Genomic DNA, 20,209 nt, shown 5'->3' with positions numbered 1-20,209 from the left:
ATCCTTGAGTAGTTTATGCTCCTGTACAGAGACACAGGGAACACTTGAGGGGGAAAATATCTGCTCTAGTTTCAGGCATTGCAGTCCTTTCTCATTAGCAGGGAGAGGGGAAGGCTGGCACTACTTTACTGATGAGTCAGGAAAATCCTCTATGTTTGCAGTGTCAAATGCTTCTAAGACGATTATTGTGGGTCTGAATTTGGAGTTTGGCAATGCCAGACAGCTTTGGTTTGGGGGGATGGGGGGGGGGGAAGAATAGTAGTGACTTATGTCCCCAGGCATACTGAGACCACAGTCTCCTGCAAATCCTACAGCCACCAGGACCCACAATATTCAAGGTTGGACCTTGGCCTTGTGTCTTCCACCTGGCATTGAAAAATGTCAGTCTTGGGCAGCTGTGCATTTTAAAGCTGGGCCCTTAATGTAATTCTGAAATATGCTAATTGCTAGGCTTTTGTTTTCATTTGACAGTTTTGAAAAGCTTAGAAGAAAGGAAGAAAAATAAAAGAGTATTGTAAATAGCCCTAGGAAAAACCTCAACCTGCTGCCCATGTAATTTCCTTTAAAAACAAACTTTCATACTGTGGGAAGCATTATCACACAGCAGATTTGCACACAATCCTGTATGCCCGATATCTACATGATTTTCCATCATTTCTTAAGCATGCTTGCTCATTGTTAAAGTTGTTACTAAGGTTACTACAACTGTTACTTAAGAAGGAAGAAGTGCTTGCTTACCCTAAAGCTTGTCTATATTTCCCTGCTATCTGTGCATCTAATTAAAAATACTTCTTTTTCTCTACAGACTTTGCTTAGACCATCACGGTTATCACACTACTATTTACCTAGAATTTAAACCCACAGCCCCTCCTGTTACCTATCCCCTTATCCTTGCCTTTTAAATAATCCAGAATTGATTAAGCACGTAAGTAACTAAGCAAGAACTTGGAGCTGCACAACCTTCTTTCCCTTGGCGCTACAAGAAAGTAAGACTCTTTCCAAGAGCAAATGGAATATCATAATTACAGGCCAAACTATGAAGATTTCAAGCTTTTTTTCTTAGAGTTTAGTGGGACAAAACTGAAGCCTCTGGAAATGAATCCGGGGGAAGGACCTGACCCAGGCAGACAGAAATCTTTATTAAACGCAGATGTCAACAGCAGTAGCATGTAATTAGTGCCCTAATTGTGACTGGGCAAATGATGTTGGTGGCTTGGGGAGGGTCCAGATGCAGGCATCTGACTGTGGATGCGTCTCTTTGAGCTAGTTACCAAGGTTCCCTTTAAGGTCAGTGAAAAGAAAAAGACACTTCTAGAGCATGATTTATCTCATTCCTATCTTAGCCTGGCATAGGGATACGAATCTCATCCTTAAGACTGGAATGAATTGGCTTGTTCTTGCCTGCAACTTTCTTATGGTGCCTACAGGAGTTCCCAGGCTCTTTCTGTCCTCTTCATGGCTCTCCCCCCCGCCTCCTCACTTCTTTTTCCTGGATAAGAAAAGAAAGAGAAGCAAAAGCACCTATCGATCTGAGAAAATATAAGGTATTTTATATTCCCATTGGCTGGGCACAGGATTTGGGAGATTTGAGTCCAATTCTAACCCTGCCACTGACTTCATATGCGGCTTTAGGCAAGCTTCCTGCTCTGTTTTCTTAAGTGAAATGCAGAGGTTTAACATATGTTTGCATCTGAATGACAGACACCATTTAAGTGCTAAGTGATGGTTTTGTTTTGTTGTTGGGTTTGTTTTGACACAAATAGTTGTTTTGGTTGTTTTTTTTTTTTTTCTTTTTGGATTCAGCCCACCTGTGTTTTTCCCTGAGACCAAAATCCACATAATTCTGGTGGTAGCCTGAGAGTACTTCATCTCCAAATTAAAAGTGCCTTAGTACTAGGTGGCTCATCACTGCTAGAACAGGAGAAAAAAGGTGGGAATCAGAAGCCTTTTAAGAAGGAAAATAAGATGAGTGGAAGCCCATTATATGAATGCACAGCTGGCTTATGGTGCATTTCTATGGCTTATCTAACAGCAAACTATAATGTCTTGTGCTTCATACCTCCAAGGGGTTTAGGAAAGAACTGTGGGGTTTTCAGTGACTCCATCTTAGCTACAGCATCTAACAATAGCAAATGCTTTTTTGTCTTTTTGTGTTTATTTGACACTGTTAAAGGCACAAACTTTCAGTGGTGAATTGCACTTGAAGTCTAAATTTATTTTGGATTAGCTGCTAATATATGCTTAGTATGCATAGATTGCTGAGATGAAAACCCATGTGAGTATCATGGGCAGCAACCACATGTGCATGTGTGTACATGTGTGGAAAATGCAGGGAATTTTTTTGCCAGCAAAAGGAAAAAGTAAAAAAACCACCTGTGTTGTGCACAATGGGCATGCACAGACATATGTAGTATTATGAGTTGCAGTTCCTTCCCTTGGAGGGCTGTTTTCAAAATACACAAATAGATTAAAGTGCCTGATAGTATTCTGGTGCGCAGCCACAGCTAACTGGGAATTTGACTGGTTTAGCAGAGCACTGACCACCTTTCTCCTGGTCATCTTTTCGGTTTGTATGGAGAAATCTCAAAGCCTTACACACCTTTGGGATTTTGGCAAACTTTTCCTGCCATTGCTACAATGAGTTCAACCCCCAACAGCTAGCAACTTGGGGAATTCGCCTGCAGACAGGCTGCTGCTGCTGTACTCTGGGACACCGTGTTGCTTTAGACAAGCTCTGAGTAGAACTAAGCACCTGTATAAATAGATGGCTTCAGAAGGTAGAGCCGTGGTTTCCCCCTGACAGTAGCTAACGCTTTTCCAAAAACATTCAATGATAAGATCCTCTGATGATAAGGTATCAGCAAGCTTCACATAGCTTTAGAAGGAGGGCAGAACAGGCAAGCATGGGACATCTATTCACAAGACTCTGGTTACTGCTGAGGTGGGCCCTTCCCCGCCTGTCAGTGTAGTTCATTTAGATTGAGCACGGGCACCTTTTTTCTTGATGTCACTCAGACATCAACAGAAGGAAGGCTCTAGGTCAGATGATTTTACAGTTGGTGCTGGTGTTTGCTCCTGGTAACCATCTTTTCTAGGTGCCTTGCAGCCCATTCCCCAACACTGGACACATACCACACCCATGCCCATGCTGGGCATCATTATCCCGTGACAAGCAGATGCTCATTCACACTGTTGAGGAAGGTACTGGGGACACTGGGAGAAATGGTCCACGCTGCCCACTAGAAAGGCATGAAAGCCAGGAGCAAACGCTGAGTTGCTTGGGCAAGTTTCCCATGGCTGCTGTCTTTCCTAGGTGCTCCAGGTATGTGCAGGGAGTGAAGAGATTCACCAGATTGCAACAAAGTGCATCCTTTTTGGGGTCTGTCCTTTGGGGAAGCATGAAGCCAGTGCACACATGCAACTACACTGTGTATGTATATTCAGACTAGTGATGGGAGAGAGGAAGAGGTTTATCCTGGGTTGGAGACAGATGCTGTAGATGAAACAAGGATGGTAAGACCTGAGTAAAGGTCTTGGTCTGATGTTGTTGTTTGTTGCATAAACCCTTCTTTGTATTTTAGGTTGCTTAGAGTGCTCAAGGTGAAGCTTGTGCTTAAATATTTGTGCTGCATCAGGGCCTTGATTTGCTTAAAATCTCTTTTTTCTTCTTTACACTTAATCAGTAGACTTAAACAGTACATTCACAGTTCACCCCACACAGCAGGTCCAGCCTTGGGGCTCTGTGACTTTCATAATTGCTGGGATCTGGGAGACCAGACACATACTTTTCCATTAGTTGTTGCGTGCCTTTGAGGGACCCAAGGTTAGCTTGAGGTGAAGGTACTGAGGCAACAAAGCAGCAAAGCTTGTATGGTTTGCTTGGCCATATTTAGGGCAAAACTGCTGTTCAGTGCTGTCTGGCCTTTAGCCCGTGGCAAGTAGTTCTCAAACCGTGCTCAGAATAATTCAGAACATGTCTGGGGCATCCTGTACAATCCTTTGACTCCTCGAGTCTTCACACGTCTTCAGTGATCCTGCTTTTTTTTTTTTTTTTTTTTTTTAGTGTTGGCTATAACTTGTATTGAAAGCAAAAAAGGAATGTAAAGAAGAGTTGTCCCATCAGACTTAGTGTCCATCTCTGAAGAAATTTTGGTGCAGAAGAAATGATCTCATCAATGGACCCCTAACTCTTAGCGAACTTAACAGGAGCTGAGGGCTTCAGCACCTCTCACGATTGGGCTATCGGTTTTGTACAGGAGTCTTACAAAACTGCTGCTGCATGCATTCTTTTAAATAGATATGCAAAGGCAAGGCAAACAAGCAGTTCTAGCATTGCTCTTCTTTCCTAGAGATGGATCAAGCTGATTGTGCTGATCAGGGAATTGTTTGGATGAAGGAAAAAGCCAGACCCATTTTGGATGTTTCTGACATCTTTTCTATTTTAGAATTTTCAGTTAGTTGTTTGGTTTTTTTATGGTCTATAGCCTAGCACAATTCTACTTCCAAACTCATCTGTCCCATGTTTGTTTTTCTTTTTCCTTTCCCCAAAAGACATGGCTGAGGAGCATGATGAGAATTAGGACTTTGAAAAAATATGAGTATTAATTCATTAGCATGCAAAAGATTAATTTCCCTCCCCCTTCCCCCCATGCTTGGGTCTCCTTTGTAATGCCTACTGCATTGTCAATTGTTTAACCTGTACTTAGATAACCTACACTCCTTTAAAAGTATCTGTACTTGCAAAGAAATCTTCAGGTCACCTGTGTCCTCAGACAAGCTGCCCAGTCTGGCACAGGGAACAGCTGGGGAAGAGGAGGCAGGCTTACGGAGACATGCTCTGGGATAAATTCACCATTTTGTTTGCAGCACAGTGTAACTTGTCCTGTTGCTGATTCATAAGATTTTTCCTTTTTTTATATGGTCGTTGTGGAAATCTGTTAATTCTGATCTTTACGTTATTTTCAAATGGAAATTTCACTTATATGGTGTTACCCCAAGAGGGTGACTAAGATGTGTGGGCTTGAACAGGTACAGTGTATAGACTATCTGGCTCTCATTTCCTTCCTTTTCTGATTGTATCAAACACTTTGCTTTGAAAAGCATGAACTTGAACTTAGTCGTCTGGAAGAATCCCTGAAATTACTTACCCATATTGATTTGAGTAACTGGAAGATGCTACTTCATGCAGCTGTGGAATAAGTGGCCATGTTGACATGAGGTGGTGTTTGTTGGGAGTTAACAGCAGTGAAATGAATGGGAGACAACCATACCGTTTCTGAGTTCACCCTTCTGACAGCTTGCTATTGGTCTTCTAGAGATAATATTACCTCTTGGTAATAAAAGAGGTTGAATAGAAGCTCATAGCCCATGGAAACCAACAGTGTTATTGGGGGAGTACCGTCACGCCTCCACCATCCCTTGTCTCTTCTGCCTCCTTCTTCGGAGTTTCTGGAGTATATTATGCGTGTAGATTGAGCCATGGCAGTAGTTTGCATGCAATTGGAAGGTAATTTGTTTGCTCTAAGCATAGGAAAGGCTTTTCCCTTATAGCAGTTAGGCAAGATTTTAGTCTGTCAGTTTTGAAGTCATAAACAGAGCTCATATCCTGCCGGTGCCTTAATGATGAAGGAAAGCAGAGGCTGTGTCAGACAGCTGCTGCTCCTTTGCAGAGCACAAGAACGCTCTCCTGTCCCAAATGCCCCTTTACTAGGCAGGCAGGGTGCCATGAGCACACTTCACTAGCTTGCTCCGACTTGTGCCCATCCAAGGATGAATCGGGGCAAGATTTTCCCCAGGAGACCATTTCTAGTGTCACATATGTGGTTTAAAGAGCTAGTGGGTAGTGAATGAGTAGGTATGGTGCATGTGCAACAACACTGGATATGTTGCTTTGCTGCTGCTTAATTTAAAATGCAAGAGGTTCCTGCGTTTCTTTTCTACCCTGATTTGCAGGAGTTGTTCAGGAGGTACAGCTTTAATAATCTGCAGTGTCTGCTTTTTATCATTAGCTTCTCTCCTGTCCAGATACAAAGCAGATCAGGAATGTTTTCAAAGGGTGAAGATTTACCAGCACAACTCCCAGACAAGTCAATTAGAGAGGCTGCCTGACTAAACCCTCATAACGCACTTTGAAAATGTTGCTCCTGCCGCCTGTGAGGACAGTTGCAGGGAGAGTGTATCTCGACTGTTCCATGTGAGAGACAGGAGTAGGCACTGCCAGCTAAGTAGTTTAGCTCTCAGGCTCTTAGCACCTTCATTAAGACTTTTGCACAAACAGAGGAATGCTGGCACTCTGTAAGTGATGAGGTTACTGCTTTGCCAGCATTTACCCTATTGGGCTAAAGTGGGATTAAATTGGACGGACCTGAAGAAGAGGAAGGCATTTAGATCATACACTTGGGCAGGAAGGCTGTTTGACGATGATGACAGCATTGCATCCATGAAATAATTTGTGCTCTAAAGTCCAGTTAAACTTGCCAGTGATTTTGTATTGAGAAAATTAATTGCATCCATTGCCTGTGTTTTAATCAACAGCTTCCCCAGGGACCCTGCATGCCAAATCTCATCAGATGCATGTCATTTGGTGTCTTTGCATTCAAATTTAAGTTGCAGTTGTGTAGAGGGAGAGACAGAAATTATGAAAGAAAAATATTTTAAAGGCAAACTGGAATTGATATGTGATATATGCACTTATGCTTCAGAAGGATCACACTTTTCCTAGCCTGTTCTAGACACATACAATTTGAGCAGCATAGTTGGTATTTTTGCATATATTTCTCCACTAATTTTTGTACGGATTTCTTCACCCCTGCATCCCTCACTAGCTAGGCATTCTCCACAATGTTCATTTCTACAGCAGAAAATGTCTTTCTGGCAGCAATGCAATGGGGTGGTTTAAAAGACTGCGATAAACGTCAGTAAAGATATATGTGCTTATCTTTTTTTATTTTGATGAAATTTAATACACACGGAGCTGGAAGTCCTCTTATCACATGACCTGAGCAACGGAAGTACAAAACTTCTTCAGTCTGCGATGAAAATACATGTGATCAGGCAGAGTCGAGCCATGGGAGAAGCTACCTCTCCTCCTCTCTCCATCTCTACAGAAATGTGTCTCCTTCCCTTTTCTTGCTTATCCCTCTCTCAAAGCTCTGCTGAAAGCTCATGCCAGTTCTTGCTTTTCTCGAGCTGTTTTAGCACACATGAGCATCCTTACCTGGCTGACTGAGGGCGGGTAGTCACGGCGTTTGCCCGGTTTGACTTGGCCAGCGCTGTCGCTGTTTTGCTCTCATCCAGCGCCTTTTTTGTTACCCTTCTTTCCCTGTCCTCTGCTTAACCTCCCAGCGTGATCCAGTTCCCGCTGGTGACTGGGAGCCTGACAGCTGGCCAGGGCAGGCAGCTCCGGCGAGGGCCCTGTGCAGCCCTGCGCTGCCTGCTTTGCATCCAGACAGCCCCTACTCTCGCTGCTTGAGAGAGCAACCCTTCGTGTCTGACCAGCCTGGCTAAAATGCGAGGAAGGGGATCGTTTTCCCCACTTCGAGTTAAACTCTTTCAGGTTTAACTGGTGCCCTGAGCATCTTTTACTTCTTACTGTTAACGGGAGTGGGTTTGTTCTTCTGATGACTGTTTGCGAAAACAAGGGCGATGACAGAGTCCCCAGCAGCCCTTAGCAGCTTGGGTAACAGGCAAAGGTTTGACCTCCTTCATGGGGCAGAGGTTACTCTGTGAGCCTGCAGAGTTGAACAGGTTACTGGCTGGGTTGCCAGATTGAGATTTTACCAACTTCAAACAGATTTCACAATGTGAATTTCCTGCGTATTTGAAACATTGCCCTGGCCAACAAGAACTGGGCAGGCAGGCCCAGCATGGAAGAGCACAGCATGTGCTTTAAGTGAGCAGTTGTGATCCAAAATCAATTTGCTACGTCAGGCTTCATCCTGTGAGTTAGCAGGCATCGGTGCAGTGCTTTCAGCAGTATGAAGAAATTCAAGTAGTAGGGGAGTGGTTTGATGCATGAAATGCTTTCATTTGTTGGAAGCAGTGGGATGTAACCCACCTTCGCTTTGCTTGGCCACTTGTCTGCATTCAGCTCCGACTCGGCTTTTGAAAGCCTGTCCTGTGCTCCCCACCATCTCTGTGTGACACCAGCAGCAAGTGTCATTAAGAGGCCCCTGTGGAGCTGACGGACTTCAGACAGCGGTCACAAGATGTGGTTGTACCTCAGGCAGCGGTGCCCTTTGGCACTGTTGACTTTAATGGCAGTCTCTCAAGTGGTACAGCAAGGAAGGATGTGCAAGAAACGAGGAATCCTTTCAAATGTTGAAGCTGAATTGCTGGCATGCAAATGGCAATACTGATTATTTTTTATTGATCTCAGGTGAGGTGGTTATGGTCACTATGTCTTTGCTTAGAAAAGCTGTCATGTCAAATGCAGTTGCTCAGTGTCACTTCATAGCAACCCCTGGGACACTTGCTAAGTTGTTGATAGGATTTGAGTGCAGCACAAGAAGCTAAGGAGCAAACTTGACTCAGCCTTCAGGGTGCAGGCTGGAGATGGCTGAATTGGGGTGGTGTTTGGCAGAGCTTGTGGTGAGCACTCCCTGTCAGAGGCGGGGGGGGATCAAGATATATCTGGAGAAGTTCTGGGAGAAGAAAGGTGGGGCAAGCTCAGGGACTCCTGGAAGAAGAGGTGCTAAGCCAGACAGACTGATGGGAGGGAGAGTAGAAGTCCTGCAGGAAAGGCCAAGACTGAGTCATTGGCATGGAAGGGAACTGAAGCCCATTTGAGCGTGGTTGGCTGGTGGGCCAGACCGTGATTCAGCAATCAATTTTTTCTTTTTAACAGAGTCACAGAAGAGCAGTGTGGAGAATATAAGGCTTGTTTTGTGTAAATGTGCATCTTCTCTGAGGAAGATGGACTTTGGGCTTCGGCTGGTTTCTCTGCTTTCCCATAGGGAGTGAAGATAGCTAGGGAGCAAGGTGCGTCCCAGCTGGGGAACGAGCACACCAGAGTTTTTGCAGTTGTTGCCCTTGCCTTGTATTGAAGTGGCTGGAGCTGCCTTAACAAGAGGAAAGTCAGTGGCAACATGTTCCCTATGTAACTGGTGCATGAAACCATCTGTGAAAGTGACCCCAGCCTCCTTGTCTATGGGCTTACAGATCATCTGGCCACTGAGTGGGAGTGCACCTGTGTTAGACCCTGTGAATCTTGCTCAACCTCTACAGGCAAAAAGAGAATTTAGCCTCTTGGCTTCCTCCTGCCCACCTCTGTGCCCCCCCCCCTTTTTTTTAAAAAAAAAAAAAGAAAAGAAAAGAGCAATGAGAGGACTAAGCTGCTGCCACAGCCCTGGTCACTCCCCCTGGATGAGTGGAACAGCCGCCCACCAAAGGCAGCACGACGGTGGAGGATGGGCCAGTGAGTGGCTCGGCTGTTGCTATAACGACAGCACCTTGGTCTCATTTCTTTTGAAAAATGAGTTGCTGCTGGTGGGATGAAGCGGAGCAGCTTCTGCCCGCAGATGAGAGCCATGCTGACAGCCTCAACACTCTCTTGTTTATGTATTGGGTCTGTCATGGCATGTCTAAGCAGCTCTGCCGAAAATTTCAGGGTGGGTTGGATTAGACCATTCTGGTCCGCGTGTGTCTGCATGTTTGCGTGCACAGCCTCTGTTCCCCCCTGCCTCTCCCCGAGTCAGGAGTCATTTAAAAAGTCAACCCGCCAATGTTTGACCTTTTCTTGCTCTGCACTTAAGAGTTTCTCCAAAGGCATATAAAGAATAGCAAGTCCTGCCTCACTCTCTCCTGCTTTGGGGTAGAAACCTGCTGTGAAATGCAGGTCCATCAGCCAAATATTTTGTGTAAATAAAGCTAAAGACCTATGAAACTGGAAGGAGTTTTATTTTAATATTTTTGTTTTATTTTAGTATTTTCCTTCTAGTTTTATTTTATGCATCAAGAATCTTTGGCTTCTAGACATATATCTCTAAGCTGCTGCCAATATCTTCATGATGCATACTGTAAATCACATGCACAAGCTATATACTACTTCGTAGAAGGAGGGGGGAAAATGCTTTACAGGAGAATATTTTACTTCGGACATTGTTTTTATAGAGGGAAGGGGAAGTGCTGGGATTTTAGTCTAAGACGCTGTGGAGTCCTGGTGGTGGTAAACTGTTTGCCAGTATATGGTCAGTATATGATATTCAGGCTATCCAATAGTTGACGTGATGGTTGGGAAAGAAATCAAGATATGAAAATGAATGTTTGCATTGAAATAATTAGAATATTTCTGTGTTATACCCCCAAAAGATGAGATGCATCTATTGTTATGGCTCCCAACCCCTCCAAAATGTCAGAGCCGACGTGCTTCCCTACCTGCAAAGGTTGTATCCAGCATGTCGCCTTCAAGTAAAGCTTTCATGTTATGTTTCTGTCTACCTACAGTTGTTCGATAAGCAAAGAAAATAAAAAGACTGGTTTTCTTTTTCTAGTGCCTGTTAACCCCCCAAATCCTAAAACCTCTGAAGGAGAATAATGTGGAGCTACAAACTTAGAATAGGCTTCATTTTGTTTTCGTTTGCAACAAGGTGCAATTTCTGTACATTTGATATTTGATGGAAAATAGTTTCCATGTTAAAGCTGCTTTTTGTTGTAATGCATGATAAACACGATTATTAATATTTATATACTGGGCCTGCTTTTACTTTCACTAAAGTCACTGTATATTTGTACAGGGGGACATCCAAGTTTCAGCACATGATGAAATCTTCAGGAGCTGATATTTTTAGGGCTGGTTATTTGCCACTAGATAGTTTTGATTCTTTTGGTAAACATTCATGTACAAATAAGGTGATGGATTCAGGATAAATCAGTAAACGATGTGAAACCTGAAAGTGTGAAATGATGTGCAAGTGTATCACTCTTGCCGATATTCTGTAAGGGATACCTTCAAACTGTTGTGAAACGTATGGAGTCAGTTCTCTTGTATTTCTCAGGAGATAATCGCTCTCACTAATCCCTGACTTGTCATTAAGACAAGTTAAGTTTTTTCCCATCTCTTCTTTATATGAACTGTTCTTCACAAGTAGAAGCCTGTCAATGGGTCCTTTGGTATGACTGTTCTTTCTTTAGCCCAGCATTTGGCCAATATGAACTTGGAGCAAAGGGCCATGGCAAGTTTTGGACATTTCTTCGAACCCTGTTTTTGCATGTGCATGCCCATCGAACTTGGTCTTGAGTCACTTGCTGCTCGGTGACTGCCATTCTGATGTGGAAGGCAAAGAGGGATAGTGACTTTGTAGTGAGATGGCTTAGGAGCTGAAATGGGTGATTTCAGCTGTAAATTGTGTGAGTGGCCCATTAGGGACAACATTTAAATATGCTATTTTAAGCCATTGTATCAACTATGTTACTGACCACCTGCACTGGAGGCCAGATTGTGCTCTTTCTTTTCTTGCTCTGAAGAAAGGAAACTTGGAAGCAACTGTGCTGCCGTACTTGTGAAGTGGTGCCATTACCACATCCGTATCATCTTTTCCTCATCTCCGGGGTCTGAACCGGGGTTATATAAAGATCAGTGAAACAAACTCAGTGGCTCGGCTGTAGTCTTCTGCCACACACCAGTTACACGGGTCAAAAAGCAGCAGGGAGCTGTAATACCGTATGGTGATATTCAGCTTAACATAGGTTTTTAGGGGAGGGAAGCAGCGGAGGTGAGAGCCGTATCATAAGCCTCCTTGTGGGATCTGATTTTTCTCCTTCACACTAGTCCTGGGTGTTGACTTACCTTCCACATCGCTGTTAACTGGCACAGATGAGGCAATTACCACCCCGGGGCAAAGCGCCTCTTGCTAGAGCTTGCTGCTGCTGTGGCACAGAGCGATGAAAAGGTGATGCCTCTGCTGCGGGGCTCTATGCCTCGCAGCCCGCTGTGCTCCTGCAGACCATGGCTGATTAACCTGACTGTGCCAGGCTTTAATCGAGAGAGTGCCGGCGCGGTGTGCACTCCCGCCTGCATCTGCCGCCACACGCAGGACCCCATCCCTGGGCATCTGCGGAGCTCATGGGGGCAAGAGCTGCTGCGGTCAGGTGAGGGGAGAGGAGTGGGAGCCCAGTGATGGGGACTCCACACATGCAGTGGGGAGGCCCAAAACACACTCGCAGCCTTCCTGAGCCCTGCCTTGCTGTAGGTGGGTTCCCCATCGCAGCTTGCGGCACAGGGAGAGGAACCTCTGGCCTTGCTGTTCCCTGCCCCCCAGAAACCAGGGGTGGGGAAAGACTCAGGGTAAGGACAGGTCCTGTGGAGCTGCGCAGGCATCTCGCACCGGAGGAGGAGCCCAGCCAAGCGGCGGTCCACGTCGCAGAGGCTGTGGTCACAGAGCAGCCAGTCTCTGTGTGGCACCACAGAAGCCAAGAGGAGAAGGAATTTCAGCCTGTGGGAGGCTTGGCGTGCTCTGCCTTTGTGTAGGGGGAACGGGCAGCAAAGTCTCAGGCATGTGTGCCAACAGGGACCCACTGGTGACTCTTAGCCACTTGTTAATCATTCTCCCATATAAAAAAGCTCTTCTGCTCCAGTACAAATCAAGGAATTGATGGTCTGCTTAAGGACTTAGAGACTTGCCTTTCTGCTTTGTTATAAAGGTCACATCTCTGCAGAGGACCAGCATGTAGCTTAGCGTCCCACGCATGTTCAGCTGGGACAGCAGCAACACGTGCATCAGCCATGTCCTTCTGCATTGGATGCTGAAGAGGCCACGCAGGCCTCTTGAAGGGCAGGAGAAGGGTGCAGCCTTCTTGGAACCGCTCCCTCTGAAATGGGGATGAGATATGGATTTGCTTGCCTGTCTTATACGTGGGATGAAAGGGGAACTAACCCTCTGGGATGGGAGAAATAAATGGGATCTGGAGTGCGGGAAGAAAGAAGGTTGAGGACCTGTAGGTTAGGGAAGGGGTGGGAGCTGTGTGTCTGGGACTTTCATACCAGTAAAAATACTTTAAAAATTGATAAAATCTTTCAGTATTTTGTCTTCTATTGTTCTAGTATCAAGGATGCAAGTGTGTCCTGAAGGCGTTCGCTAGAGCTGTGACCTCTTTGCTTCCTCCCCTCCCCACTATTGTTTTTGCCTTAGCCAAAGAGGGATGCTTTTTTTAGCCTGGTACATAAGCGGAGGACTTAACGTTTGGTGTGGTAGGAAAGGACTGTAGGTTGTTACAGTGCTTTGCTATGCTGCTTTTAACCTGAATTAAAGCTTATATTAACACTATTTTTTATAACATTCTTCTAATTTAATTGCTTTCCTGGAGACTTGTCTTGCTATCATTTCTGTTAGTTATTTATCTTTCACATTAGCTCCTAGCACATAGGTTATTTCCTTTTTTTTGTTATTTGATTGAATTAGCATCATGCAAAGTGCTTTCTATTTTTTAGGGTGGATATATTTTTTTTCCTCACTTAAAAGTGATTCTCAATATGTTTTGTAGCCAAGAACAGAGGGCTAATCAAATGAAACTATGTTAATGAATTTGCACAAAAAATTTAGTGTCAACAACACATGTTTCAATACCAGTAGTCAATCAACTGTATTGCAGGTATTTTTCAAGAAGCTTCTAGAAACTTCCAACAAAAAGATTTTCAGAGTAAATAGTAAATTTTAGTGGTTCCATTTTTTTGGTCCAATTTAAGACTCCTCACTGTGTTAGGCGCTCTTTAAGTCTTGGCACTGTTAGGCACCAAAAAGTTGAATTAGTTGACTCGCTCCATAAAATTCTGGTAGCTTGGAGAGCACAGATGTATTTTACAGTTCTGTTCTCCTATTCAGGGGCAGATTTGGTTTGGGGGTTTTTTGGTTTTGTTTTGGGGGGGTTTTTTTTGTTTGTTTCAGACCGTCTTCTCAAATTGATCAAGGCATAAGAATGAAATCAAAGAAACTTCCTAATCAGAGTTTTAAAAACTTATTGTCATTAGTAGGCTTGATGAGGAGTATCTTGTCACAAGGCTTATCAGCACTCTTTTTGTATCTGCAACTGATTAAGTATTTTTTTTCTCTTGTTTTTCTTTAAGCTTCAAGAGACAGTCAAAAGGAAGTTGGAAGGCGCACGTTCACCTCTCAATGGAGAACAACAGAATGGAGTTTGTGATGGCAACTTTTCTCCAACCAGCAAGCGGATACGGAAGGATGTACCAGGCATCGAAGCAATCAACAGCTTGCCCAATAATTTGCCTTTGCCCACTGTTTCTCCCCTTCACCAGCTTGACATGAAAGCTCCCCTGCCCCTGCAGAACAGTGGAACTCATGGTAGTGGTCTAGAAGACTTGGGTAAAAACGGTGGGCTTTCCGAGATAAAGCTCCCTGTTAATGGTTGTAACGAGTTAGATGATAGTTTTAACATCCTGCAGAACAAGGAGCTAAAGCAAGAGCCTTTGGATGACCCCAGCTGTATAGACACTTCTGAAACATCTCTTTCAAATCAGAATAAGCTCTTCTCAGACATAAACCTGAACGATCAAGAGTGGCAGGAGCTAATAGACGAACTAGCGAACACTGTTCCAGAAGATGATATACAAGATTTGTTCAACGAAGACTTTGAAGAGAAGAAGGAGCCGGAATTTCCCAGGCCTGCCACAGAAACTCAAGAGAGCGCGAGCGTGAAAAGCGATCCATCTCATTCTCCATTTGCTCATGTCCCGTTAGGTTCTCCCCAGGTGAGGCCTTCTTCTTCCGGTCCTCCATTTTCGAACGTCTCCACAGCCTCTAGCATAGCTTCTGTGTCCAGCGCCCCGCCAGCCCCCATCCCTGCCGGCTCACCGGCGAACTGTGTTGTTCAGTCACCTCAAACTCCCAGCCAGGCCCACACTCCAGGCCAGACGCAGGCGCGGTCTGGAAATGGCTATCTTATGAATCCAGCAGCGGCAACTGTGGCAGGATCAGGGCCTGGGCCCGTGAATATGCCGAGTGCTGACTTGTCTCCAGCCGAACAGCTCAAGCAAATGGCAGCCCAGCAGCAGCAAAGAGCTAAGCTCATGCAGCAGAAGCAGCAGCAGCATCCAAATCAACCCTCAAGCTGGTCACCTGTGGGCCCTCCATCTAGTCCATATGGAGGACCCTTCAGTGCAGACAAACCAAATAGTCCAATGATGTATCCCCAAGCCTTTAACAACCAAAACCCAATAGTGCCTCCTATGGCAAACAATCCACAGAAGACCACAATTAATAACTACCTCCCTCAAAATCACATGAATATGATCAGTCAGCAGCCAAATAACCTGGGCACAAACTCCTTAAGCAAACAGCCCAACATGCTTTCTTACGGCAACACCAAACCTCTGACCCACTTCAATGCCGAGCTGAGTCAGAGGATGACCCCGCCAATGGCAAATCCTAGCAAGAACCCCATGATGCCGTACATCCAGCAGCAGCAGTCCCAGCAGCCGCAGATGCAAGCTCAGATGGCGCACCTGAGCGAGGAACAGAAACGCATGCTCATCATGAAGCAGAAAGGAATGATGAATCAGGCCATGGCATATGCAACACTTCCTTCCCTTGGTCAGGTAAGCGTGAGTGCACGATACGCGGGCAGCCAAAAAAAGGCCGATACAAAGGCTTAGCATCTCTTTGTATGGTCTCCTCCTCCCTCCTCCTCTTTCTCCTGGAAAGTATGGAACATCATTGCAGATGCTTCTTGAACTTTTCATGGAGTATTGGAGCTTGATCACTTTAAGAAATGACTGAAATGATGTGGCGGTTAGAAATGTTGTTAAATGACTGTTTTTCTGAACTAGCACTCTTTCCCTGTGCTCCTACTGATGAGTGCTTAGGGCCACTCTGGGAAGTTTGGGGTCGGAAGTCACTCCTTTTTGGAGGGTTTGTTTCCTTTTTTTCATAATGTCAGACTTGATGGTTTTGGATCCCAAACCCCTGCATGGCTTGGTTTCCACAGTGTAGTTAGTATTGTTACAAAAAGACGGAGTGGTTGGCCCCTTCTTGGGGCAGAGATCGATCCAGCTTTAAACAGCATATTTGGCATTTTGGCTCAGGGAACAAAGGAAGGACATTTTGGGTGCTGAGTGCCTTTGGTTTCCACTGGAAGAAGTAAGCACAACTGAATGCTTTTAGTGGTGCTTGAACTGTGCGTGAAATTAGATGGTTTATTCTGGGACTTTCAAGCAGTCTTTAGCAACCTCAAGTATTTTATTGTCATGAATCTGTAGAGTCTTTCAGCAAGAGGCTAAAGCTGTGTTGGCTTGAGTGTCGTGGTTTAACCCCAGCCAGCAACTAAACACCACGCAGCCGCTCACTCACTCCCCCCCACCCGGTGGGATGGGGGAGAAAATCAGGAAAAGAAGCAAAACCCGTGGGTTGAGATAAGAACGGTTTAATAGAACAGAAAAAGAAGAAACTAATAATGATAATGATAACACTAATAAAATGACAACAGAAATAATGAAAGGATTGGAATGTACAAATGATGCGCAGTGCAATTGCTCACCACCCGCCGACTGACACCCCGCCAGTCCCCGAGCGGCGAATCCCTGCCCCCACTTCCCCGTTCCTATACTAGATGGGACGTCACATGGTATGGAATACACCGTTGGCCAGTTTGGGTCAGGTGCCCTGGCTGTGTCCTGTGCCAACTTCTTGTGCCCCTCCAGCTTTCTCACTGGCTGGGCATGAGAAGCTGAAAAATCCTTGACTTTAGTCTAAACACTACTGAGCAACAACTGAAAACATCAGTGTTATCAACATTCTTCACATACTGAACTCAAAACACAGCACTGTACCAGCTACTAGGAAGACAGTTAACTCTATCCCAGCTGAAACCAGGACATTGAGTGACTTGGCATTACTGTCTCACGTGTATTCCATGTTAACCTCTGGAGCAGCAGCTGCCAGGCTTGGGGAATGCTTTGGAATGAATTAATAACCAATTTGAATAATGGCTGTAGCAATGCCCTGTTGCCTCCTAGGTCAACTGGGTATTCTTAGTTGTGCAGCCCCCGTAAAGATCTGCACACTGGTGTCATGGAAAAGCTCAAGAATAAATTTTCTGAATGTTGTTTTAAGGGCTTTAAAAAGAATTAAAGTTAATAATCAGTTCACAAAGTAGGTGATGCCTTCACAGAAGTTATATGCCACCAAAACATGTCAGGAATTCTGATATAATAGTACACTAATAGAATTGTTGGTTGATAGTTTTAGTGTAACAGCTTTTTACCAAATTAGCTGTTTCCACACCACCTACAAGGAGTACTTCCTTCTGAGCATGGTTTAGCTGTGACTCACACTGTAATGCATGTAGAAATACAGCAAAATTTGTCATTTCTTCAGCTTGTGGAGTTTGGGGATCTACCAATAGGAGGAGTAGGAGCTTTACCAGGTCAGAGTCCATCACGTATTACTTAAAATTAATTGCAAAACAAAAAGAAATGTTCATCTGCCTCCTGTTTTTGGTTCAGGAAGTATGGTGACAGCTCAAAGGTTCGTATCTTTATTTTAATTCTGCTTGCCTATTGTGTTAGAAATAGCTGGTCTAAAGCCTTTTCTTTTTGCGAAGACTTATCTAGAGAAATACTGTGATAATGACATAAAACTCAGACTATAAGCTACAGATTTGTTAGGTTGTAACTGAGAGGCAGAGGATGTTTGGTCACACTGTCTAATGCTTTTTTGTTTCTTTTCTTTGTTAAATCTGTTGAACTCGGAGACCCATCAAACAGTTGAGAGGATGAACTGGCTATGTGAAAGAGTTAATGCCATCTCCTCCATTTCATAACTTGAGAAATAAATGTTAATATCTCATTGCAGTTCTCCAGTGTGAACGGGAAGCCAAGGTTTCATATATCTAATCTCACTCAGTTCCCCTTTTTTAATGTAGGAAAAACTAGATAATTGGATACAACTAGACATTCTTCCAAAAACAAGTCCAGATATTTCCAAAACCAAGTCATTCTATGTCATATAAAAAAGAAACTTAAGGCAAAGCCATACTTTGTTATATAATATGTACAATTCACATTTACCAACCCAGTCAGGATGGGGGACTTCTTGCTTGTGTGTAGACGTAGAAAGGTCCATTTACTACTTGTGAAACCCACTTGCCTACACTGAAGGGATTTTGTTTGGTGAGGAAGGTTGAAATAATAGATTTCTAACTGTAATGTATTTCTTCATTCCTTCCCTTCCTGCTTCCCTGAAAGGCATTTTTTTGTGGAAAATTGGAAAGCTTATTATTGTGAGATGTGCTTGGTGGAAACGGATTGTTTTTGCAAAGGTGGTAAAAATGATATGTTGATATTGTTGAGTTAAATCCAGACTGATGCAGATTATTCTACTACTTACTTCAGGATGCAGATGGTCAGACTTGACAGATCATATATGGAAAATAAGGAGATTGCACTCTACAGTTTGAAATACATTTCTGAATGTAAAGTGAATGTATCTTTCTGTCAGTTTATAGTTTCTACTTTCATCGTAGTTTTGGGGTTTGATACAGAATTGTAAAAGTGTGTGTGTGTGTTAAATAATCATGAGGATTTAACAAATGGCGTTTAAGGGCAAAAAAAATTTTAGCTATTGCATCTCATGGTTAGCACTGATCATACATTTCTGTCAGGTGACTATTACAAGGGCATATTTGAGAACCAAAAGATGATTTAGGGAACATCAGGCATGTACAAAAACACCTTGTCTTATTTTCTGTGTACTGCTGTAAAATTCAAGTATGGCTAGTTGGGTGCATGTGTGCATACATGCGCTACGTACACTAATTAAACCCATGTCCATTTGGGCCTAAGGTACTTCTGTTGTTAACAAGGGGAATTTTTACCTGCACTCATTGCTTCAGTTGTTGAGCATACTTTAGACACACCATTTTTTCAGTCCAGCTGGGACCTTGCAAATGCTCTGTGGAGGTCAGCTGCCCGTGACTGTCCTATTCACGTGTCGGTGCTGGTGCTCTGGGCTTGTGTCCTGGGCTTGCTGAGCATCACTGCATACTCCAGTAAAGAGAGGTGAGCAGCGAGAGAGGAAGCCGTGCAGCTCAATATCCATGTGAGTAGTTGGACAGGCAGAGTGCAAAATCAGCAGCTTAGCTAGCAAAACTAGTCTCCAACAGAAGTAGGATTTCTCTAAAGGCTTTCTACATTGTCGGTGTTGAAACTCTTCTTGTCAGACGTGTTAGTCCTTTGCTTTGCTGTGCAGATCCAGGACTGGTACTGGCACTGTGGTTGTAGCCCCTATCACACTATTGCTGAACGACCCATATGCCCTGCATCACAATGTCCTCTATGTTATACTATAGCTTGTTCTCTTCAAAGGAGCACCGCATGGGGTATTTGTCTGTTTTTCCACAAAGTAGATACCGGTTTGGATTTTTGAGTTGGGGATTTTTCTGGGGTTAGCCTGAAGGTACTTCAGACCACTTTTTGTGTAATCGACTGTAAAAACCATGGTCAGATCCTGACCCATCTACCTTCAGCAAGGCTCTGTCCTGCTGCTAGTGTTCCCTCGTGCCTGACTGTTCTCCACTTGGTCAGGCTTGTACTTAGAAATCCCTGCTTTTTGCCTTGTCCCACGTACCCTGGTCTGCCCTAAACCCAGTTGTTAGTTTGTGAATATGTGGCAGGTATTGCCCTTTAGCCTCTTGCTTTTCCTGAGTTGTTCTTTCCTTCTTGCTTACCTGTGGCTATAGGCTAAAACAGCAAGTACAGATTTTCACTGGGGCTCGTAACTTGTTAGGTATTTGAGGGCTAGAGGTCCTCTGCTGTTCTGGTTCCCATGTGACAGTAAAAGAAATTGGTTTCACACCAAGATGCAGCAGGGGCTTTGTTTAGGCTTTTTATGTGATTTAAGAAATAAAAGCAAGCAAGCCTAAACCAACCTCCTCTCTCAAAAATTGGAGCTTTGTTTAACCTAAGATGTTCCATTTAGTTCTTGAGGTGTATGTAAGGTTTTATGGGAGGCACTTTTTTCTTATCTTTTTTCTTCTTTAAACCAAAAAGTAATTTCAAACTGGGGAAAAGTGAAAGCATTTTCTTTGAAAAATTTCAGAATCATTAATTGTGCCTTTTCTTGGTTTCAGCTGTTCAATATGTATGTGTAATGGTAAGAGAAAAAAGCAGCCCAACGGAATAGATGTTGAATGGCTGAGACAGAATTTGATGTTTGGAGCCAAGTGAGTGAGGGAGAGTAATGAGAGGTTGAAACAAAACAGA

At 44.1% G+C, this 20,209-nt stretch overlaps 1 protein-coding gene across 3 annotated transcripts in view; it reads left to right on the top strand.

Moving 5' to 3' along the window:
- MAML3 (mastermind like transcriptional coactivator 3) overlaps positions 1-20,209 on the top strand; it is a 267,035-nt gene that overhangs the window by 158,128 nt on the left and 88,698 nt on the right. For all 3 annotated transcript variants that reach the window (XM_052815822.1, XM_052815812.1, XM_052815802.1), the window contains exon 2: positions 14,060-15,547. In XM_052815822.1, coding sequence (XP_052671782.1) covers positions 14,255-15,547 — 1,293 coding nt within the window. In that variant the 5' untranslated portion in view covers positions 14,060-14,254. The remainder of the gene's footprint in view (positions 1-14,059; positions 15,548-20,209) is intronic.

Source organism: Harpia harpyja, chromosome 2, assembly GCF_026419915.1.
Source record: "Harpia harpyja isolate bHarHar1 chromosome 2, bHarHar1 primary haplotype, whole genome shotgun sequence".
Lineage (NCBI taxonomy): Eukaryota > Metazoa > Chordata > Aves > Accipitriformes > Accipitridae > Harpia > Harpia harpyja.
Note: the sequence above shows the minus strand (reverse complement) of the source record. Positions and strands in the feature narration are given on the sequence as shown.